This window comes from Oncorhynchus kisutch, linkage group LG2 (assembly GCF_002021735.2).
Source record: "Oncorhynchus kisutch isolate 150728-3 linkage group LG2, Okis_V2, whole genome shotgun sequence".
Classification (NCBI taxonomy): Eukaryota; Metazoa; Chordata; class Actinopteri; order Salmoniformes; family Salmonidae; genus Oncorhynchus; species Oncorhynchus kisutch.
This window is the reverse complement of record NC_034175.2, coordinates 56,803,517-56,828,300: the sequence shown is the minus strand read 5'-3', so window position 1 is coordinate 56,828,300 and position 24,784 is coordinate 56,803,517. Positions and strand designations below refer to the sequence as shown.

Below are 24,784 nucleotides of genomic sequence, written 5' to 3'. Positions count from 1 at the left end.
CGGACGGAGTTAGCCTACCCCCGTTAGTGCCTACAAAAATACGCCAATAAAATGACTCTCTATTTAGCATTTTTGCAGAACTGTTTACATAGCAGGGATGAGGAATATCACATAACTGATGTGATTGCATCAGTATGTGATCATTTTAATAATTTGTACTATTTGCATAGTACAACTTTTCTAATATTGATTTTCCGGTAGCCTTTCCATTCTATTTTTTCGATATCTATGGCGCGAACATGGGCGTCGTTGTTCAATGTCCTGTCAGCTGACTAGCAGCATCTTTGGCTGTTACAACACACGGGTCGCTGTGTTCAACAGTTTCTAGCTTGCTAGCTACTACAACCTCGAATACCTATGCGGCTCGGCTAGGTTGTTATGTTACGAAGGAGCTAAATACCTCCGGCTTTGCATTTCCCCATAAGCTTTCAAACGTCATTGCTTTGACCTATGAGCCATTGCAAATGTTAGCACCTACAAAAATACGCCATTAATATTGCAGAACTGTTTACATAGTAAGAATGCTGAATATCACATAACTGATGTGATTTCATCAGTATGTGCTAATTTCTAGCTTGTTTTAACCATTTGTATATACAGTAACAAGTAAAACAATATTGCAACTTCCGGTAGCCTTGCGTTCTAGTTTTTCGCGCATGTCTATGGTGGGCGTAGTAGTAGGTGAATGTCTTGTCAGCTGACAAGCAGCATCTTTGGCTGTTGCAACACACGGGTCGCTGTGTTCAAACAGTTTCTAGCTACTACAACCTAGAATACCTATGCGGCTCGATTAGGGTGTTATGTTACGGAGAGCCAGAACTGGCGAAGGAGCTATACCTCCAGCATGGCGGCAGAAATACAACCCAAACCGCAGACTCGGACGCCTGTTCTGCTCAATAAAATCGAGTCTTCCCAAGATGTTGTGAACACGGCGGTTATAATTCCGAAGGAGGACGGGGTGATCAGCGTGTCTGATGACAGGTAGGATGGTACTGCTTTACAATACCCTTTTATGAGACCATGTTTTCAAATATGTGACTATCTAACGTTACAATATTACATACATTTTGCACAATTTCTATGCAAACTTGTCGCTACTGACGCTATAAGATCCCTATCGCTTAGTGGGTTTTCCCTCCGAACCGACCGCTCGGTCATTGCTCGAGTTTATTTATGCGACGTTAGCTGACTAAACTCAAGGTGAATAACATTTCTTATTCACTCCACAAACGGAGTTGAGCAGAGACGAGGCTTTGTGTAATTCAGTTCCGACCACATCGATTCGGTAAAGGTCAATACTATATATATATATATATATATATATATAACGCTTACCTTGTTCTTATGTTTGTCCTCTGTGTTGGGGGGGTGTAAAATAAACATCGCTTGAACTGAGCATACCCAATGATACAACATAATCTCAGAAGCATAGTACACTTTGCTTCATGTATGTCATTTATTTCACCTTTACTTAGCCAGGTAGGCAAGTTGAGAACAAGTTTTAATTTACAACTGCGACCTGGCGGAGAATAAAGCAAAGCAGTTCGAAACATACAGCAACACAGAGTTACACATGGAATAAACAAAACATTTGACCCGAAATCTGGGTCAAAGGTCGCTAGAGAAAGTGTTTAACAAAAATAGCACCAAAAGACACAGGTGGGCTCAGATTAACTAACAAACATTCTAGGATACGAATTTCCTATCAAAATGACATGCAGGGTTATACAATGTGCATTTCAAAATGATTTGCGATTAAATATATACGTATGCATTTGGGCTCCCGAGTGGCGCAGCGGTCTAAGGCACTGCATCTCATTGCAAGAGGCATCACTACAGTGCCTGGTGATACAGCCTGGATTCGAACATCCGGCCGTGATTGAGAGTCCCTTAGGGTGGCGCACAATTGGCCCAGCATCATCTGGGTTTGGCTTGGGTAGGCCGTCATTGTACATAATAATTTGTTCTTAACTGACTTGCCTGGTTAAATAAAATAAAGGATAAATAAAGAAATTAAATATGCACATTGGCATTTAATACGCAAATTGGCATTTCATATGCAAATTAGCTGTTAATTTATGCACATTTTATGTTGTACACAATAAATCATTGACATTCAAGTTATTTATTTTGACCTATTGCAATTAATCACACACATATGCTACTGACCTAACCAGAGGTAATACTTTTAGGGTTTTAGTGTGTTTATAACAGCAACTCTTATGTAATTTGAGTCAACATACTCAAATTATTTTTCTTCTGCCCACCCCTGCTCAAAACCTTTGAGCTAGAGACACCAAGCTAACATTACTGACTACTTCAGACTAGATTATCTGCCAAAATAGTTTTGATACAATTTCTACTTTTTAAACCATAGCAATATATGCATACAATTTAATGCATTTCAAAGGCCATAGACTTTCAATGGGGAAATTTCCATTCGCAGCTCCTCCCACACCTTCTATGCAAGACTCACTAGATTTACCCCTCCCTTAGGTTACACAAAGTGTGTGTGGTGGCGGACCTTCCTGAGATACTCTAGCAAAGGTGAGATTGCAGATGTTCATAAATGTGTGCACAACAAACCACTTCTAAAAAATTGATTCTTGGTTGGCCCAATTTTTTGTTTTAGCAGCTAAGGTATAATATTTCATACAATCAGGTGTCATTACAGTAGGTGCATATCTTAAGTGGCAAAAAAACATGCCTTTCTTGCAATCTGTAAACCCAACAATGCAGTAATCAATAACAATGGAGAGAATATCAAACAAAGTAGAATGAGCATCTGTAATGTCATACAACAACCAATGTGTAGATTGATACGTTTAAGCTCTGAGCATAATGATTATTAACATCTGTCCCACCTTTTACCCCTCCCTCACATAGACTTAGACTATTGTGTGTGTGGGTATACAGTTGAAGTCAGAAGTTTACATACACTTAGGTTGGAGTCATATAAAAAATAGTTTTTCAACCACGCCGCAAATTTCTTGTTAACAAACTATAGTTTTGGCACGTCGGTTAGGACATCTACTTTGTGCATGACACAAGTCATTTTTCCAACAGCTGTTTACAGACAGATTATTTCACTTATAATTCACTTTATTACAATTCCAGTAGGTCAGAAGTTTACATGCACCAAGTTGACTGTGCCTTTAAACAGCCTGGAAAATTCCAGAAAATTATGTCATGGCTTTAGAAGCTTCTGATAGGCTAATTGACATAATTTGTGTCAATTGGAGGTTTCCCCTAGGATGCATTTCAAGGCCTACTTTCAAACTCAGTGCCTCTTTGCTTGACATCATGAGAAAATCAAAAGAAATCAGCCAAGACCTCTGAAAAAAACTGGATCATCTTTGGGAGAAATTTCCAAATGCCTGAAGGTACCACCACGTTCATCTGTACAAACAGTAGTACGCAAGTATAAACACCATGGGACCACGCAGCTGTCATACCGCTCAGGAAGGAGACGCGTTCTGTCTCCTAGAGAGGAACATATTTTGGTGCGAAAAGTGCAAATCAATCCCAGAACAACTGCAAAGGACCTTGTGAAGATGCTGGAGGAAACAGATACAAAAGTATCTATATCAACAGTAAAACGAGTCCTATATCGACATAACCTGAAAGGCCGCTCTGTAAGGAAGAAGCCACCGCTCTGCAAGGAAGAAGCCCAACTGTGAAGCACAAGGGTGGCAGCATCATGTTGTGGTGGTGCTTTGCTGCAGGAGGGACTGGTGCACTTCACAAAATAGATGGCATCATGAGGAAGGAAAATTATGTGGATATATTGAAGCAACATCTCAAGACATCAGTCAGGAAGTTAAAGCTTGGTCGCAAATGTGTCTTCCAAATGGACAATGGCCCCAAGCATACTTCCAAAGTTGTGGCAAAATGGCTTAAGGACAACAAAGCCAAGGTATTGGAGTGGCCATCGCAAAGCCCTGACCTCAATTCCGTAGATAATTTGTGGGCAGAACTGAAAAAGCGTGTGCGAGCAAGGAGGCCTACAAACCTGACTGTTACACCAGCTCTGTCAGGAGGAATGGGTCAAAATTCACCCAACATTGTGGGAAGCTTGTGGAAGGCTACCCAAAAAGATTGACCCAAGTTAAACAATTTAAAGGCAATGCTACCAAATACTAATTGAGTGTATGTAAACTTCTGACCCACTGGGATTGTTATGAAATTAGTAAAAGCTGAAATAAATAATTCTCTCTACTATTATTCTGATATTTCACATTCTTAAAATAAAGTGGTGATCCTAACTGGCCTTATACATGTCAGGAATTGTGAAAACTGAGATTAAATGTATTTGGCTAAGGTGTATGTAAACTTCCGACTTCAACTGTGTGTGTGTGTGTGTGTGTGTGTGTGTGTGAGAGAGAGAGAGAGAGAGAGAGATAAATATCTATTTATCTCTCTCACTCACACACACACACACGGTACCAGTCAAAAGTTTGGACACTTACTCCATTCAAGGGTTTTTCTTTATTTGTACTATTTTCTACATTGTAGAATAATAGTGAAGGCATTAAAACTATGAAATAACACATGGAATCAATGCAGTCTCAATTGCTGTATCTTTTTTCACAAAACCCATATCGTCCAAGAAGTTATACTTTTGAATCATCTGTCCATAGCACATTCTTCCAAGAGTCCAGGTGCTTTTTTTTTAGCAAACCTGAGTGAACTTTCTGGATGACATGGGTCCCATTATGCCTGGCAAAAACCAAACCTAGCATTCTACAGTAAGAACCTCATACCAATGGTCAAGCATGGTGGTGGTAGTGTGATGGTTTGTGGATGCTTTGCTGCCTCAGGACCTGGACGACTTGCCTTAATAGAAGGAACCATGAATTCTGCTCTGTATCAGAGAATTCTACAGGAGAATGTCAGGCCATCTGTCTGTGAGCCGAAGTTGAAGCGCAGCTGGGTCATTCAGCAAGACAATGATCCAAAACACACAATCAAGTCTACATGGAAATGTCTAAAAAGCAACAAATTTAACGTTTTGGAATGGCCTCGTCAAAGTCCAGACCTAATACCAATTGAGTTGTTGTGGCAGGACTTAAAATGAGCAGTTCATGCTTGAAAACCCAAAAATGAGTTAAAGCAGTTCTGCATGCAAGAGTGGGCCAAAATTCCTCCACAGCAACGTGGGAGACTGATCAACAACTACAGGAAGCATTTGGTTGCAGTCATTGCAGCTAAAGGTGGCACAACTAGTTATTGAGAGTGTAAGGGGGCAAGTAATTTTTCACACAGGGAAATTGAGTGTTGCAGAACTTTGTTAAAGTAAAAAAAACTTATTTTATTTATTTAATTATTTGTAAACTCAGGTTCCCTTGATCTAATATTAGGGTTTGGTTGAAGATCTGGTTACATTCAGTATAAAAAATATGCAGAATCAGAGAATCTGAAAGTATTTTTCTTTTTTCATGACGCTATATTTGAGTAGCATTTTTTGAAAAAGTATGGATTTCAACAAACAAAGGCATGAAACTACTGAAGACAAAATTAGGCACAATCATTTCATAATAAAAAATAAAAAAGTATTGACCTTGGGTGAAATCGCTGTATCCAAAGCTGAATTCCACAAAGCCTGCTCTCTGCTCAATTCCGTTGGTTGAGGTCATCAGAAACTTCCTTCACCATGGAGTTTAGTCAGCTGGAGCTTATTTTGTATGCAGCATGTCGTCATGGCTCTTTCTGGCTGGACGTGGTCACCTAGCGTCTTCGCTCCTTTAGACCTGTACACATTGGTCTTGATGTGTACCAATGTCACCCCGCTTTAAAACTAATAGGCAGAGAGAGAGATGTATCTCATCAGAAACCTGACTTCTACACTGTGTCTGTCTGTTTATCGACCACTGATATACTGTCATGCAGACGTTGCATAAAAACAACCGGGCTTGTCAGTCAGCTGACATGAAAGCCCACTGGTCATCTCTCTCTAGCGTGTAATAAAATTCCCAGTCTCAACCACATGCTCATTCCAGTCATTCAAAGGTCACATAAGTAACAAATAATGATAGACCTATCAATTAGTTATTGTGATTTTACTTGTGTTCATTTTCTTTATGAATTATTAAAGGGAAATTTAAAAAAAGTTCAACTTTATATTCATCATCTCACCAGCCCAACATCATACAGTATGTGTAAATTGCACATTTCTATGTTTTGTATTAAAACAAGATAGAGGAAGATAAGTGTTTCCAATGACAGAATCAACCAATGCCTACTCATAATTGGTTAAAATAACATGAGGTAATTGTTAACACTTATATTCCCCTCGTTTTTCCCACAAAACATAGAAAACGCTCCATTTTCACATAAAGCTCTGTAAAAAATTAAGAGACCACTGCAAAATGATCAGTTTCTCTGGTTTTACTATTTATAGGTATGTGTTTGGGTAAAATTAACATTTATTTTATTCTATAAACTACTGACAACATTTCTCCCAAATTACAATTAAAAATATTGTCATTGAGAGCATTTATTTGCAGAAAATGACAACTGGTTAAAATAACAAAAAAGATGCAGTGTTTTCAGACCTCGAACAATGCAAAGCAAATAAGTTCATATTCATTTTCAAGCAACACAATACTTATGTTTTAACTTAGAGTTCATTAATCAATATTTGGTGGAATAACCCTGATTTTCAATCACAGCTTTCATGTGTCTTGGCATGCTCTCCACCAGTCTTTCACATTGATGTTGGGTGACTTTATGCCACTCCTGGCGCAAAATTTCAAGAAGCTTGGCTTTGTTTAATGGCTTGTGACCATCCATCTTCTTCTTGATCACATTCCAGAGGCTTTCAATGGGGTTCAGGTCTGGGGATTTGGCTGGACATGACAGGGTCTTGATCTGGTGGTCCTCCATCCACACCTTGATTGACCTGGCTGTGTGGCATGGATCATTGTCCTGCTGGAAAAACCAGTCCTCAGAGTTGGGTAACATTGTCAAAGCAGAAAGAAGCAAGTTTTATTTCAGGACAACCTTGTACATGGCTTGATTCATGTGTCCTTCACAAAGACCAATCTGCCCGATTCCAGCCTTGCTGAAGCACCCCCAGATCATCACTGATCCTCCTCCAAATTTCACAGTGGGTGCGAGACCTGGAGAGGCCTACAAGCCACAGTGTCTCGCACCCACTGGGACATTTGGTGGAGGATCGGTGATGATCTGTAATTATGAATTTCTGTGTAGTACAGATCAGGAACCCATAGTGCAATTTCATTACCGGGTCTAAATCCACTTCAACAAAATCTTTTATTTTTTTATTTTTTTATTTTTACTCAAGGTGCCATGTTATAGCTGACACCCCATTCTTTCTGCAGACATGTTTTGAATCTTAATTCGGAGCAGATATTTAAGAGTTTTTGGGAAACGTGGTCGCATAAAAACCTAAGGGAGATTTTACCGTAATACCATTACCAAAGTTTGCATCTGACCCGCAGGACGATCCGGATATGGTTGAAGAGAGACAGTGGCCAGTACTGGCCCAGCATCTATCACACTATGCCAGGTGAGTACTCGTCTCGCATTAGCCACTTATGCATGCATGGAGTTAAGCATCTAGGCCTAGCAACTCCATTGGCCTCATTTTGTGAGCTGTCGTTAGCTATTCTGTCTGTATGGAATCTGTTTTAGCATCTGTTCCTGTTTTAATACACACCAACTTTTCTTAGACTTGTCATTTCTTTCTTTTTGTAGCTTCATGCTCCTGTATGTCCTTTAACCCAGAGACCAGGAGGCTGTCTGTGGGAATGGAGAATGGAACCATCTCTGTAAGTGACAATTTCTGTAGTTTACACTCATCTATGGGCGTTACATATACTTTTCTACTTAGCATCCAGCCTCAATCCTGACACACATATGCCTACCAAAGCTTGTACCCCAGTGCCAGGGTCAGATTGGGGGTTGGGTTGTCATGGTTTCACATCAGCGGGTTACTGAGTAGCTACTGTGTGTTACTCTTTCACCGAGTCTTTGCTTCTCCAGACACCCAGCACTGATCTATACTCACAGAGGGTTTGTATCTCTGAGTAATCTCTTGCATGATTGGCTAAGCAGTTAGGTGGATCAATCAACACTGGGATAGTAAATATGCTTTCATCTTCAGGAATGGCTGTTTCACTGGGAAATGTAAGCGAGTTGTAGAATAATTGCCCTCACATTTTTGTAATTGGTGATCTCATTGGACATGTAGGCTATGGTTACTGTAAAACCCTTTGTCATTATGTGTAGATTATGGGATTTATTTGCAGAATAAATTGCCTGTCTAAAAATAACATGGATATCATTTTAAAGCTAAGCACTTCCGTTTTTGCTTAGGGCTCTTCGTAAGGTTATTTTAAGCGTTGGATAATTTTGATCCAAAAGTATGTCCCATATCAAATAAATATTGCGCTACTTCTTGGGAAAACCAGTGAGTGACATACTTCCTGTGTTTCAGGAGTTCATACTGTCTGAAGACTACAACAAGATGACCCCGGAAAGGACCTATGAGGGTGAGAAGGGAAGTGTAGACACAGGCTGTGTTCTCTGTGTGCCTCAGCTGACTCCGGTCAATGGCAGGAAGGGATTAAACCAGTCAAAATATATATATATTTTTTTCTGTTCATGGCACTTTACTTGGTTTTATCTGCAAGATCTCTAAAAGCAAGAAGCTAAGATTGAGGATGCAAAGAACACCAGTCCATCTACTGTATACTATGTTTGGTCATATATACCTGTATTGTTTTATCTGTTTTATTATCATGATGTGTTTCATAAGTGTGTGTGTTTTTTAGCCCACCAGGGCAAAGTGACAGTGGTGCTCTTTGTGTTGGAGATGGAGTGGGTCCTTAGTACAGGACAGGACAAGAACCTCACCTGGCACTGCTCTGAGAGTGGAACACAGCTGGGGTTATACCGCACCATAGCCTGGGTCTCTGGACTACAGTATCCTTCATCAGTTAGAAACAACCTATTCTACTCTTTCTATGCTATTCACATGATGTTGCTATGCCACACATACAGTTGTGGCCAAAAGGTTTGAGAATGACACATTCATTTTCACAAAGTCTGCTGCCTCAGTTTGTATGATGGCAATTTGGATATACTCCAGAATGTTATGAAGAGTGATCAGATGAATTGCAATTAATTGCAAAGTCCCTCTTTGCCATGCATTTGAACTGAATCCCCCAAAAACATTTCCACTGCATTTCAGCCCCGCTATTAAAGGACCAGCTGACATCATGTCAGTGATTATCTTGTTAACACAGGTGTGAGTGTTGACGAGGACAAGGCTGTCATGCTGATTGAGTTTGAATAACAGACTGGAAGCTTCAAAAGGAGGGTGGTGCTTGGAATCATTGTTCTTCCTCTGTCAAACATGGTTACCTGCAAGGAAACGCGTGCCATAATCATTGTTTTGCACAAAAAGGGTTTCACAGGCAAGGATATTGCTGCCGGTAAGATTGCATCTAAATCAACCATTTATCAGGTCATCAAGAACTTCAAAGAGAGCGGTTCAATTGTTGTGAAGAAGGCTTCAGGGTGCCCAAGGAAGTCCAGCAAGGGCCAGGACCGTCTCCTAAAGTTGAATCAGCTGTGGGATCGGGGCACCACCAGTACAGAGCTTGCTCAGGAATGGCAGCAGGCAGGTGAGTGCATCTGCACGCACAATGAGGCAAATACTTTTGGAGGATGGACTGGTGTCAAGAAGGGCAGCAAAGAAGCCACTTCTCTCCAGGAAAAACATCAGGGGGAGACTGATATTCTGCAAAAGGTACATGGGTTAGACTGCTGAGGACTGGGGTAAAGTCATTTTCTCTGATCAATCCTTTTCCGATTGTTTGGGGCATCTGGAAAAAAGCTTGTCCGGAGAAGACAAGGTGAGCGCTACCATCAGTCCTGTGTCATGCCAACAGTAAAGCATCCTGAGACCATTCATGTGTGGGGTTGCTTGTCAGCCAAGGGAGTGGGCTCACTCACAATTTTGCCTAAGAACACAGCCATGAATAAAGAATGGTACCAACACATCCTTCAAGAGCAACTTCTCCCAACCATCCTGGAACAGTTTGGTGACAAACAATGCCTTTTCCAGCATGATGGAGCACCTTGCCATAAGGCAAAAGTGATAACTAATTGGCTCGGGGAACAAAACATCGGTATTTTGGGTCCATGGCCAGGATACTCCCCAGACCTTAATCCCATTGAGAACTGGTGGTCAATCCTCAAGAGGTGGGTGGACAAACAAAAACTCACAAATTCTGACAAACTCCAAGCATTGATTATGTAAGAATGGGCTGCCATCAGTCAGGATATGGCCCAGGGGTTAATTGACAGCATGCCAGGGCAGATTGCAGAGGACTTGAAAAAGAAGGGTCAACACTGCAAATATTAACTCTTTGCATCAACTTTGTGTAATTGTCAATAAAAGCCTTTGACACGTATAAATGCTTGTAATTATACTTCAGTATTCCATAGTAACATCTGACAAAAATATCTAAAGACACTGAAGCAGCAAACTCTTTGGAAATTAATATTTGTGTCATTCTCAAAACTTTTGGCCACGACTGTACAATGCCTTCAGAAAGTATTCACACCCCTTTACTTTTTCCACATTTTGTTGTTACAGCCTGAATTTAAAATGGATTAAACATATAAATAAATCCCTGCCTACACAATACCCTATAATGTCCAAGTGGAATGTTTAAAAAAAAATGTTTAGGAATTAATTAAAAATGGAAAGATAAAGTCTAGAGTCGATAAGTATTCAACCCCTTTGTTATGGCAGGCCTAAATATGTACAGGAGTAAAAATGTGCTTCATAATAATATCTCACAAGTTGCATGGACTCACTCCTGTGTGCAATAATAGTTTTTAGCATGACTTTTGAATTACGATCTCATCTGTACCCCACACATACAATTATCTGTAAGGTCCCCCAGTCGAGCAGTACATTTCAAACACCGATTCAACCACAAAGACCAGGGAGGTTTTCCAATACCTCGCAAAGAAGGGCGTCTATTGGTAGATGGGTGAAAAAACAGACATTGAATATCCCTTTGAGCATGGTGAAGTTATTAACTACACTTTGGATGGTGTATTAATACACCCAATCACTACAAAGATACAGGCATCCTTCCTAACGCAGTTGCCAGAGAGGAAGGAAACTGCTCAGGGAGTTCACCATGAGGCCAATGGTGACTTTAAAACAGTTTTTAATGGCTGTGATAGGAAGAAAACTGAGTCTGGAGCAACATTGTAGTTACTCTACTATATTAACAGAATGAAAATAAATAAGCCTGTACAGAATAAACATTTTCCAAAACATGCATCCTGTTTGCAACAAGTCACTAATGTAATATTGCAAAAAATGTGGCAAAGCACAACTTTTTGTCCTGAGTGCAAAGTGTTATGTTTGGGGCAAATACAACACATGACTGAGTATCACTCTCCATATTATCAAGCATAGTGGTGGCTGCATCATGTTATGGGTATGTTTGTAATTGTTAAAGACTGGGGAGAAGAAATGGCGCTAAGTACAGGCAAAATCATAGAGGAAAACCTGGTTTAGTCTGCTTTCCACCAGACACTGAAATATTAATTCACCTTTCATCAGGACAATTTGCTTACCAAGAAGACAGTGAATGTTCCTGAGTGGCCGAGTTACCCTTTGCCCTGATGACAGCATTACACACTCTTGGCATTCTCTCCACCAGATTGATGAGGTAATCACCTGGAATGCATTTCAGTTAACAGGTGTGCCTTTGTTGAAAGTACGTTGTGGAATTTTAGTTTCTGTTTTGAATTTTTACCCCATTTTCTCCCCAATTTCATGGTATCCAATCTTGTCTCATCGCTACAACTCCCATACGGGCTAGGGAGAGACGAAGGTTGAAAATCATGCGTCCTCCAATACACAACCCAACCAAGCCGCACTGCTTCTTAACACAGCGCGCATCCAACCCGGAAGCCAGTCGCACCAATGTGTCGGAGGAAACACCGTGCACCTGGCAACCTTGGTTAGCGTGCACTGCGCCAGGCCCGCCACAGGAGTCGCTGGTGTGCGATGAGACAAGGATATCCCTACCGGCCAACCCCTCCCTAACCCGGACGACGCTAGGCCAATTGTGCGTCCCCCCACGGACCTCCCGGTCGCGGCCGGTTACGACAGAGCCTTGGCGCGAACCCAGAGTCTCTGGTGGCACAGCTGGCGCTGCAGTGCCCTTAACCACTGTATGTCAAGAACTTTTTACGTTTCTTCAAGTGCAGTCGCAAAAACCATCAAGCGCTATGATGAAACTGGCTCTCATGAGGACCGCCACAGGAAAGGAAGACTCAGAGTTACCTCTGCTGCAGAGGATAAGTTCATTAGAGTTACCAGCCTCAGATTGCAGCCCAAATAAATGCTTCACAGAGTTCAAGTAACAGACACATCTCAAAATCAACTGTTCAGAGGAGACTGTGTGAATCAGGCCTTCATGGGAGAATTGGTGCAAATAAACCACTACTAAATGACCCCTAATAAGAAGCTGAGACTTGCTTGGGCCAAGAAACACGAACAATGGACATTAAACTGGTGGAAGTCTTTCCTTTTGTCCGATGAGTCCAAATTGGAGACCACCATGTCTTTGTGAGATGCAGAGTAGGTGAACGGATGATCTCTGCATGTGTGTGTCCCACCGTGAAGCATGGAGGAGGTGTTATGGTGTGGGGGTGCTTTGCTGGTGACACTGTCAGTGGTTTATTTAGAATTCAAAGCACACTTAACCAGCATGGCTACCACAGCATTCTGCAGTGATACACCATCCCATCTGTTTTGTGCTTAGTGGGACTAGCATTTGTTTTTCAACAGGATAATGACCCAACACACCTCCAGGCTGTGTAAGGGATATTTGACCAAGAAGGAGAGTGCTGCATCAGATGACCTGGCCTCCACAATCACCCGACCTCAACCCAATTGAGATGGTTTGGGATGAGTTGGACCGCAGAGTGAAGGAAAAGCAGCCATCAAGTGCTCAGCATATGTGGGAACTCCCTCAAGACTGTTGGAAAAGCAGTCTAGGTGAAGCTGGTTGAGAGAATGCCAAGAGTGTGCAAAGCTGTCATCAAGGCAAAGGGTGGCAACTTTGAAGAATCTCAAATATAAAATATATTTTGATTTAACACTTCTGTGGGGTACTACATGACTCCATATGTTATTTCATATTTTTGATGTCCACTATTATTCTACAAGGTAAAAAAAATAGTTAAAATAAAAAAAACTATTGAATGAGTAGGTGTCCAAACTTTTGACTGTTACTGCACATCTGCTTTAAAATCTATGGCAAAACTTCAATGGTTGTCTAGCAATGATCAACAACCACGCTGCCAAAGATTATTCTAACATGTATTGACTCGGGTGTGAATACTTATGTGAATGAGATATTTCTGTATTTAATTTTCAGTACCTTTTCAAAAATGTCAAAACATGTTTTCACCTGTTTATAAAAACCCTTATTTTACCCAGTACGTTGACAACCTGGGGAATAGTTACAGGGGACAGGAGGGGGCTGAATGAGCCAATTGGAATGGTTGGGGTATTGTGTGTAGATGGATGAGGAAAAAATCAATCCATTTAATCCATTTTGAATTCAGGCTATAACACAACAATGTGGAATACGTCATGGGGTATGAATACTTTCTGAAGGCACTTTATCTTAATGGATACTTAAGTGAAATGTAAAGCCACAAAACATATTTCAAGTGGTAATGGCTTTTGACTGTCTCCTTCACCTCAAACAAGTGTATGTTTTTATAACAACGAAGCGCTGTGGGGTAGACCAGAGAAGGAGCCAGATTAGCGTCCAAGTAGTTGTTCTTATTGGGAGATGCTAACAACAGCCTTCAGTCATGCGGTCACCAAGGCAGCGGTCCAGAGAGTTTTCTGTAATGGCGAGATGAAAGGTTTGAGTACACTCCACTGTGGAGGGCACTCAATACCAACCAGCTCTGTGAGGTCATAAGACTGACTGCTTCTTCAAAGCCAGGTATAAACACTTCCCATGTTAAATATAGCAAAGCAAAACGGCGTTGGATTTCAGCTGACATCATTCATATGGCAGCCATTTTTTTGCTTTTGTTTGCCTTGCAAACCTAAAGGAGGCACTGTCCAAAATTGTTGAAATATAAAGAAATCAACTTGGAACGTGTATTTTCTTTAGTATGTCATCCAGCTAATTATCCATAACAGCCCCAGTTCTGAGTTGGCCTAGGGTCAGATTAGTACAGCAACCTTTTTCAGAAGAAGGAGAAATTACATTATGCTAAGTGAGAAGATTTGTCTTTTTTTTTTTTAAATTTATCTCTGGCTGTTATTGTTCTGGCCTCTTGTATCCAGGTCACAGGGAGAGCTGTGTTCCTGGCTGCGCCCTCAGAAGGTCACTGAAAGGACTCTCTTGAGCTCAGAGACTAAGTATATATGATTTTGTAGCTAATGAACAGTTGATTGTTGTGGGATCTTTAGTTTTTGCTGGATATGCAGTCAACCTTTCTCTGACTAGAATGAACCACATACAGATCAGATCCAGTAGGTTTCAACAAGGTAACACTTTGAGAATAGAGTAAATGTGTGTGAAGTTGCACAGATGCAAATTGTTCAGTTAAAGCAGCAATCCGTAGTTAAACGATAACAAAGTATTTTCCCGCCCATGTTTAGGTAAAATATTAGAAATGTAACTACTCTCAAATTCATAGACAGTGCTATAGATGCAAGGACTGACCATAAATTATATCACAATTATAGTTTTAACTATGTTCTTTAAAAAAAACATTTAAATTTACTTTCTGTACTAACAACGGAGTCAAACAAGCTCATTATTTTCAGTTCTGATGTGGTACGACAGTTGAACTAAGGTCATGAGGCATTTATACATTATATTCTTCAATAATCTATGGGTACATATCATTCATTTATAAAGCCAAAAATGAATGTAGCAACTGCAGATTGCCTCTTTAATCAGTCATTGCCACTGTCATGTTTTTGCTGGAGACCGTCCTTGACACAACCTCTCCCAGGTTTGATGTGGAGACAAGGCACGCCTTTGTGGGTGACCACTCTGGTCAGGTGACCATCCTGAAGCTGGAGCAGGACAGCTGTAGTCTGGTCACCACCTTCAAAGGACACACAGGTACTACTACTACTACATCCCACATTGGAACACAACACTCGTCCTCTACTATCCCATCCTCCACCAGCCTTAAAACTCCAGCTGGGGGGGGTTCGCCCTGTTTGGGCTACTCCAGTGGTTCATTACGCAGTGGAAACCAAATAAAGTGACCCTAAATATTTGAAAGAACACACAAATACTATTTTAAACCCAGGTCTGGAAAAATCATGTAGATTTTACAAGTAGTTCTGTTACATACTGACTGTCCCTCCCGACCACTTGATCCCCTGCCAGTAGTGACAGAGCTAATGAGCTGTGTGAGATATACACCCCGGAGGACAACCCTCACAGATATTTACAAACCCTATGTTCTGATCTGGGGTCAGCTGTTGTAGCATAGTCACATCTCCTTCTTCCTATATTGACAAAAAAGTGTGTGACTGACAACTGCTGACAGCACCACTATTCCAGGCCTGTCTCTTATCAGTAGAGTTGCACATTAGGGTTGAATATTTTGCCTGTATTTTACAAATGTTCCATCCTGAGAATAAATCACTTTTCTCCTGGGTCACCAAGTATTTCCCAACAAAACCGGAAGTGTCATTCAAAGCATTATGAAGCATATAAATATGTCTGGGTTTTATTAGGGCTTTGATCAGCATAAAAATTCAAACCTGATGCTACCTGAGTCTGATGATCCATATATTAAATACATTTATGACCCCTACATTAACATGTTGTATTATATGGATTGAAATTACACACATTGTTCAAACCATGATAAAGTAGAAGAGAACACGCTGCCTACAAATTTACAAGTATAGGCTAGTGAATTTGATTTTCATTTTGAAATACACTGCTCAAAAAAATAAAGGGAACACTTAAACAACACCAAGTTGTTAAGTGTTCCACAAGTCCAAGTCAATCACACTTGTGAAATCAAACTGTCCACTTAGGAAGCAACACTGATTCACAATAAATTTCACATGTTGTTGTGCAAATAGAATAGACAACAGGTGGAAATTATAGGCAATTAGCAAGACACCCCCAATAAAGGAGTGGTTCTGCAGGTGGTGACCACAGACCACTTCTCAGTTCCTATGCTTCCTGGCTGATGTTTTGGTCACTTTTGAATGCTGGCGGTGCTTTCACTCTAGTGGTAGCATGAGACAGAGTCTACAACCCACACAAGTGGCTCAGGTAGTGCAGCTCATCCAGGATGGCACATCAATGCGAGCTGTGGCAAGAAGGTTTGCTGTGTCTGTCAGCGTAGTGTCCAGAGCATGGAGGCGCTACCAGGAGACAGGCCAGTACATCAGGACACGTGGAGGAGGCCGTAGGAGGGCAACAACCCAGCAGCAGGACCACTACCTCCGCCTTTGTGCAAGGAGGACCAGGAGGAGCACTGCCAGAGCCCTGCAAAATGACCTCCAGCAGGCCACAAATGTGCATGTGTCTGGTCAAACGGTCAGAAACAGACTCCATAAGGGTGGTATGAGGGCCCGACATCCACAGGTGGGGGTTGTGCTTACAGCCCAACACCGTGCAGGACGTTTGGCATTTGCCAGAGAACACCGAGATTGGCAAATTCGCCACTGGCGCCCTGTGCTCTTCACAGATGAAAGCAGGTTCACACTGAGCACGTGACAGACGTGACAGAGTCTGGAGATGCCGTAGAGAATGTTCTGCTGCCTGCAACATCCTCCAGCATGACCGGTTTGGCGGTGGGTCAGTCATGGTGTGGGGTGGCATTTCTTTGGGGGGCCGCACAGCCCTCCATGTGCTCGCCAGAGGTAGCCTGACTGCTATTAGGTACCGAGATGAGATCCTCAGACCCCTTGTGAGACCAATGCAAGACAATGCTAGACCTCATGTGGCTGGAGTGTGTCAGCAGTTCCTGCAAGAGGAAGGCATTGATGCTATGGACTGGCCCGCCCATTCCCCAGACCTGGATCCAATTGAGCACATCTGGGATATCATGTCTCGCTCCATCCACCAACCAGTTGCACCACAAACTGTCCAGGAGTTGGCGGATGCTTTAGTCCAGGTCTGGGAGGAGATCCCTCAGGAGACCATCCGCCAACTCATCAGGAGCATGCCCAGGCGTTGTAGGGAGGTCATACAGGCACGTGATGGCCACACACACCACTGAGTCTCATTTTGACTTGTTTTAAGGACATTACATCAAAGTTGGATCAGCCTGTAGTGTGGTTTTCCACTTTAATTTTCAGTGTGACTCCAAATCCAGATCTCCATGGGTTGATCAATTTGATTTCCATTGATAATTTTTGCGTGATTTTTGTTGTCAGCACATTCAACTATGTAAAGAAAAAAGTATTTAATAAGAATATTTCATTCATTCAGATCTAGGATGTGTTATTTTTGTGTTCCCTTTATTTTTTTGAGCAGTGTATAATACGGCCTATTTGTATAATTAATAGGCTGACTCATTTATACCTTTCATAATATTTCCTCTAATGTTATTAGCCTACCTTTCTCTCTCTGTTGCTTCATTCCTTCCTCGCTTTCAACATTTAAATTAAATACATTTCGTTGTCCTTTTCATCATTCTAATGGGTTCTTTGAATAATATAGGACTAGTATTGGATGCAGAAGGCTTTCACTTCTCTTCACGAAGATTGAATGGTTATGGGTCTGAATAAATAACTGCTATAGCCTACCGCCATCGTGCGTTCACTCTTCTTTCAAACTACCCATGAGTTCTATTGGCTGCTGTATTTAAGATTCAGCAAAAAAACGCTAGCATCTCTCCTCGAATAGTCTATTGGTATAAGAAATGCTAAAGACATTATGTCCAGCAAGCTATTCTAGTCTAGTTGTTCCTGCATGGGACTCCGAGTTAAGGAGTGTTTTTTAAGGGGAGGCCAGCGAAGCACAGGTGCTTGCGTATTGCGCAAGAGACAGAGGCTATGAGTTAGAAGCTTATCATGCATAACACATCATAAATTAGCTCAACATAAGGCTAATACATTGCATTTATTACCTGAAAGAGTAGGCTAGGACACAGTGCCTTCTGAAAGTATTCAAACCCCTGGACTTTTTCCACATTTTGTTAGGTTACAGCCTTATTCTAAAATTAATTCAATAGTTTTTCCCCCTCATCAATCTACCCACAATACCCAATAATGACAAAGCAAAACAATTTTTTTTTTTGCAATTTTTGCAAATTTATATACTTTTTTTAACTGATGTCACATTTACATAAGTATTCAGACGCTTTACTCAGTACTTTGTTTTAAAGCACATTTTGGCAGCGATAACAGCCTTGTGTCTTCGCGGGTATGACGCTACAAGCTTGGACCACCTGTATTTGGGGAGTTTCTCCCATTCTTCTCTGCAGATCCTCTCAAGCTCTGCACAGCTATTTTCAGGTCTCTCCAGAGATGTTCGATTAGGTTCCAGTCTCTGGCTGGGCCACTCAAGGACATTCAGAGACATGTTCCCGAAGTCACTCTTGCGTTGTCTTGGCTGTGTGCTTAGTGTCGTTCACCTTTTGGAAGGTGAACCTTCGCCCCAGTCTGAGGTCCTGAGTGCTCTGGAGCATGTTTCCATCAAGGATCTCTCTGTAATTTGCTCCGTTCATCTTTGTCTTGATCCTGACTAGTCTCCCAATCCCTGCTGCTGAAAAACATCCCCACAGCATGATGCTGCCACCACCATGCTTCCCCGTAGGGATGGTGCCAGGTTTCCTCCAGACGTGACGCTTGGCATTCAGGCCTTTTACTGAGGAGTGGCTTCTGTTTATACAGTGAGGCAAAAAAGTATTTAGTCAGCCACCAATTGTGGAAGTTCTCCCACTTAAAAAGATGAGGCCTGTGATTTTCATCATAGGTACACTTCAACTATGACAGACAAAATGAGAAAAAAAAATCCAGAAAATCACATTGTAGGATTTTTTTATGAATTTATTTGCAAATTATGGTGGAAAATAAGTATTTCGTCAATAACAAAAGTTTATCTTAATACTTTGTCATTGCCAACAAAGGGTATATAACAGAGGTCAAACGTTTTCTGTAAGTTTTCACAAGGTTTTCACACACTGTTGCTGGTATTTTGGCCCATTCCTCCATACAGATCTCTTCTAGAGCAGTGATGTTTTGGGGCTGTTGCTGGGCAACACAGACTTTCAACTCCCTCCAAAGATTTTCTATGGGGTTGAGATCTGGAGACTGGCTAGGCCACTCCAGGACCTTGAAATGCTTCTTACGAAGCCACTCCTTCGTTGCCCGGGCGGTGTGTTTGGGATCATTGTCATGCTGAAAGACCCAGCCACGTTTCATCTTCAATGCCCTTGCTGATAGAAGGAGGTTTTCACTCAAAATCTCACGATACATGGCCCCATTCATTCTTTCCTTTACACGGATCAGTCATCCTGGTCCCTCTGCAGAAAAACAGCCCCAAAGCATGATGTTTCCACCCCCATGCTTCACAGTAGGTATGGTGTTCTTTGGATGCAACTCAGCATTCTTTGTCCTCCAAACACAACGAGTTGAGTTTTTACCAAAAAGTTATATTTTGGTTTCATCTGACCATATGACATTCTCCCAATCTTCTTCTGGATCATCCAAATGCTCTCTAGCAAACTTCAGACGGGCCTGGACATGTACTGGCTTAAGCAGGGGGTCACGTCTGGCACTGCAGGATTTGAGTCCCTGGCGGCATAGTGTGTTACTGATGGTAGGCTTTGTTACTTTGGTCCCAGCTCTCTGCAGGTCTTTCACTAGGTCCCCCCGTGTGGTTCTGGGATTTTTGCTCACTGTTCTTGTGATCATTTTGACCCCACGGGGTGAGATCTTGCGTGGAGCCCCAGATCGAGGGAGATTATCAGTGGTCTTGTATGTCTTCCATTTCCTAAGTCATTCATTCGCATTTTATTGCATGACATAAGTATTTGATCACCTACCAACCAGTAAGAATTCTGTCTCTCACAGACCTGTTAGTTTTTCTTTAAGAATCCCTCCTGTTCCCCACTCATTACCTGTTTTAACTGCACCTGTTTGAACTCGTTACCTGTATAAAAGACACCTGTCCACACACTCAATCAAACAGACTCCAACCTCTCCACAATGGCCAAGACCAGAGAGCTGTGTAAGGACATCTGGAATAAAATTATAGACCTGCAAAAGGCTGGGATGGGCTACAGGACAATAGACAAGCAGCTTGGTGAGAAGGCAACAACTGTTGGCGCAATTATTAGAAAATGGAACAAGTTCAAGATGACGGTCAATCACCCTCGGTCTGGGTATCCATGCAAGATCTCACCTCGTGGGGCGTCAATGATCATGAGGAAGGTTAGGGATCACCAGTCTCAAAGAAAACCATTAGTAACACACTACGCCGTCATGGATTAAAATCCTGCAGCGCACGCAAGTTCCCCCTGCTCAAGCCAGCACATGTCCAGGCCCGTCTGAAGTTTGCCAATGACCATCTGGATGATCCAGAGGAGGAATGGGAGAAGGTCATGTGGTCTGATGAGACAAAAATAGAGCTTTTTGGTCTAAACTCCACTCGCCGTGTTTGGAGGAAGAAGGATGAGTACAACCGCAAGAACACCATCCCAATTGTGAAGCTTGGAGGTGGTAACATCATTCTTTGGGGATGCTTCTCTGCAAAGGGGACAGGACGACTGCACCGTATTGAGGGGAGGATGGATGGGGCCATGTATCGCGAGATCTTGGCCAACAACCTCCTTCCCTCAGTAAGAGCATTGAAGATGGCTCGTGGCTGGGTCTTCCAGCATGACAACGACCCGAAACACACAGCCAGGGTAACTAAGGAGTGGCTCCGTAAGAAGCTTCTCAAGGTCCTGGAGTGGCCAAGCCAGTCTCCAGACCTGAAACCAATAGAAAATCTTTGGAGGGAGCTGAAAGTCCGTATTGCCCAGCGACAGCCCCGAAACCTGAAGGATCTGGAGAAGGTCTGTATGGAGGAGTGGGCCAAAATCCCTGCTGCAGTGTGTGCAAACCTGGTCAAGAACTACAGGGAAACATATGATCTCTGTAATTGCAAACAACGGTTTCTGTACCAAATATTAAGTTCTGCTTTTCTGATGTATCAAATACTTATGTCATGCAATAAAATGCTAATTAATTACTTAAAAACCATACAATGTGATTTTCTGGATTTTTGTTTTAGATTCTGTCTCGCACAGTTGAAGTACCTATGATAAAAATTACAGACCTCTACATGCTTTGTAAGTAGGAAAACCTGCAAAATCGGCAGTGTATCAAATACTTGTTCTCCCACTGTGTGTGTGTGTGTGTGTGTGTGTGTGTGTGTGTGTGTGTGTGTGTGTGTGTGTGTGTGTGTGTGTGTGTGTGTGTGTGTGTGTGTGTGTGTGTGTGTAATAATGACTATTACAACAATACTGAATGAAAACTTATTTTAACTTAATATAATACATCAATAAAATCAATTTAGTCTCAAATAAATAATGAAACGTGTTCAATTTGATTTAAATAATGCAAAAACAAAGTGTTGGAGAAGAAAGTAAAAGAGCAATATTTGCCATGTAAAAAAGCAAACGAAGAGCTGCAGGAAAGTGCTGTTTGAATGAATGCTTACGAGCCTGCTGCTGCCTACCACTGCTCAGTCAGACTGCTCTATCAAATATGAAATCATAGACTTAATTATAATATAATAACACACAGAATTATGAGCCTTTGGTCATTAATATGGTCAAATCCGGAAACTATCATTTCGAAAACAAAACGTTTATTCTTTCAGTGAAATACGGAACCGTTACGTATTTTATCTAACGGGTGGCATCCCTAAGTCTAAATATTGCTGTTACATTGCACGACCTTCAATGTTATGTCATAATTATGTACAATTCTGGCAAATTTATTACGGTCCTTGTTCGGAAGAAATGGTCTTCACACAGTTCGCAACGAGCCAGTCAGCCCAAACTGCTGCATATACCCTGACTCTGCTTGCACAGAATGCAAGAGATGTGACACAATTTCCCTAGTTAAAATAAATTCATGTTAGCAGGCAATAATAACTAAATATGCAGGTTTAAACATATGTACTTGTGTATTGATTTTAATAAAGGCCTTGATGCTTATGGTTAGGTACACATTGGTGCAACGATGGTGCTTTTTTCGGCGAAGTAGGCTGTAATTTGATGATAAATTAACAGGCAGGCACTGCATCGATTAAATGCAACGCTGGACAAGCTAGATAAACTAGTAATATCATCAACCATGTGTAGTTAACTAGTGATTTATGTTAATATTGATTGTTTTTTATAAGATAAGTTTAATGTTAGCTAGCAACTTACCTTGGCTCCTTGCTGCACTCGTGTAACAGGTAGTCAGCCTGCCACGCAGCCTCCTCGTGGAGTGCAATGTAATCGGCCATAATCGGTGTCCGACAATGCCAGTTACCGATTGTTATGAAAACTTGAAATCGGCCCTAATTAATCGCTCATTCCGATTAATCGGTCGACCTCTAGTATAGGGTTATACTGTATATCAATCTAGAACAGGATAAATGATTTTGGATGCAATTTGAATGGAGTTGATGGAGAGAGACTGCTGGAGGGGGCTCACTTTTGCACTGATTTAAACCGACGATATTCGAGTGAAAGGCTGTTTTAAATCTCTGCAGCTACATTTAAAAAAAGTTACGTTTACAATTGAAAAACAAGGTAACCCTGAAAGCCAGATGGAGATTGTTAAGATGGCGCCGGAGGGGGTGGCCGTTTCATGGGTTCTTAACCGTGCTATTTTGTTTGATTCTCGCATTGTTTGTAACTTATTTTGTACATAATGTGGCTGCTCCCATCTCTTATGACCGAGAAGAGCCTCTGGACATCAGAACAGCGATTACTCACCTTGAACTGGACGAATACTTTGTCTTAAATGAGTCGGACAAGAGGGATTTAATCAAGACACCCGAACAGGCCCTCATCCCCGTCATTCGCAGGAGAAATAGACAGAGGTTTTGTGGAAGGAGATTGGGGTGCCTTGTGAAGATCCGGTGACGAGTGGCTAATCTGCCTTTGCAGATTGTCGTTACTACATATTTTTTTTGTCTTTTTAGTATTTCTTATTGTATAAAATGTTTTTTTTTCCATGGGTGGATCAGCTTTGATATTGCAGATTGTTGCTTCCATCAATGTAATTGTCTGCATTTCCAATCCCCCATATGTTTTTGGGGTAAAATATATATACACACACTACCATTCAAAAGTTTGGGGTCACTTAGAAATGTCCTTGTTTTTGAAAGAAAAGCACTTTTTTTGTCTATTTAAAATAACACAAAATTGATCAGAAACACAGTGTAGACATTGTTAATGTTGTAAATTACTATTGTAACTGGAAATGGCAGATTTTTTTTAATGGAATATTTACATAGGTGTACAGAGGCCCATTATCAACAACCATCACCCCTGTGTTCCAATGGCACGTTGTGTTAGCTAATCCAAGTTTAGTATTTTAAAAGGCTAATTGATCATTAGAAAACCCTTTTGCAATTATGTTAGCACAGTTGAAAACTGTTGTTCTGTTTAAAGAAGTAATAAAACTGGCCTTCTTTAGACTAGTTGAGTATGTGTAGCATCAGCATTTGTGGGTCCGATTACAGGCTAGAAAAAAATTACTTTCTTCTGAAACTCGTCAGTCTATTCTTGTTCTGAGAAATGAAAGCAATTCCATGCGGAAATTGCCAAGAAACTGAAGATCTTGTACAAGGCTTTGTACTACTCCCTTCACAGAACAGCGCAAACTGGATCTAACCAGAATAGAAAGAGGAGTGGGAGGCCCCGGTGCACAACTGCGCAAGAGTACAAGTACATTAGTGTCTAGTTTGAGAAACAGGCACCTCACAAGTCCTCAACTGGCAGCGTCATTAAATGCAAAACACCAGCCTCAACGTCAACAATGAAGAGGTGACTCCCGGATGCTGGCTTTCTAGGCATTTCCTCTGTCCAGTGTAACGGAATTCCTCTTCTTCAGAGGAGGAGTAGCAAGGATCAGAACAATGTGCAGCGTGGTAAGTGTCCATAATGATATATTTAATAAATCAACTGAACAAAAGTACAAACAATCAACCGAAACAGTCCCATATGGTATTGTACAGGATACAACCACCCACAAAACACAATAGAAAACAGGCTACCTAAATATGGCTCCCAATCAGAGACAACGACTGACACCTGCCTCTGATTGAGAACCATACAAGCCAAACACATAGAAATATAACAACAAAACAAAACATAGAATGCCCACCCCAACTCACGCCCTGACCAACTAAAATAAAGACGTGACAGTCCAGTGTCTGTGTTCTTTTGCCCATCTTAATCTTTTCTTTTTATTGGCCAGTCTGAGATATGGCTTTTTCTTTGCAACTCTGCCTAGAAGGCCAGCATCCCGGAGTCGCCTCTTCACTGTTGACGTCGAGACTGTTGTTTTGCGGTTACTATTTAATGACGATGCCAGTTGAGGACTCAATTACCTCTACTAACCAGTACCCACTGTATATAGCCTCTCTCTTGTTATTTTACTGCTGCTCTTTAATTATTTGTTACTTTTATTTTAATTGTATCTTTTGTATTTTATTAAACTGCATTGTTGCTTAAGGGCTGTAAGTAAGCATTTCACTATAAGGTCTAC

At 41.4% G+C, this 24,784-nt stretch overlaps 1 protein-coding gene across 3 annotated transcripts in view; it reads left to right on the top strand.

The window, feature by feature from the left end:
- The first annotated feature begins 348 nt into the window (after nt 1-348).
- LOC109868803 (WD repeat and FYVE domain-containing protein 2) overlaps nt 349-24,784 on the top strand; it is a 37,828-nt gene continuing 13,392 nt past the window's right edge. For 2 of the 3 annotated variants that reach the window (XM_020458542.2, XM_020458530.2), the window contains exons 1-6: nt 349-981; nt 7,464-7,531; nt 7,720-7,793; nt 8,462-8,516; nt 8,799-8,949; nt 15,055-15,167. In XM_020458542.2, the coding sequence (XP_020314131.1) occupies nt 845-981; nt 7,464-7,531; nt 7,720-7,793; nt 8,462-8,516; nt 8,799-8,949; nt 15,055-15,167 (598 nt within the window). In that variant the 5' untranslated portion in view covers nt 349-844. Of the gene's footprint in view, nt 982-2,525; nt 2,548-7,463; nt 7,532-7,719; nt 7,794-8,461; nt 8,517-8,798; nt 8,950-15,054; nt 15,168-24,784 lie in introns of those variants that run through there. The other variant, XM_031798320.1, reaches the window with a different exon arrangement.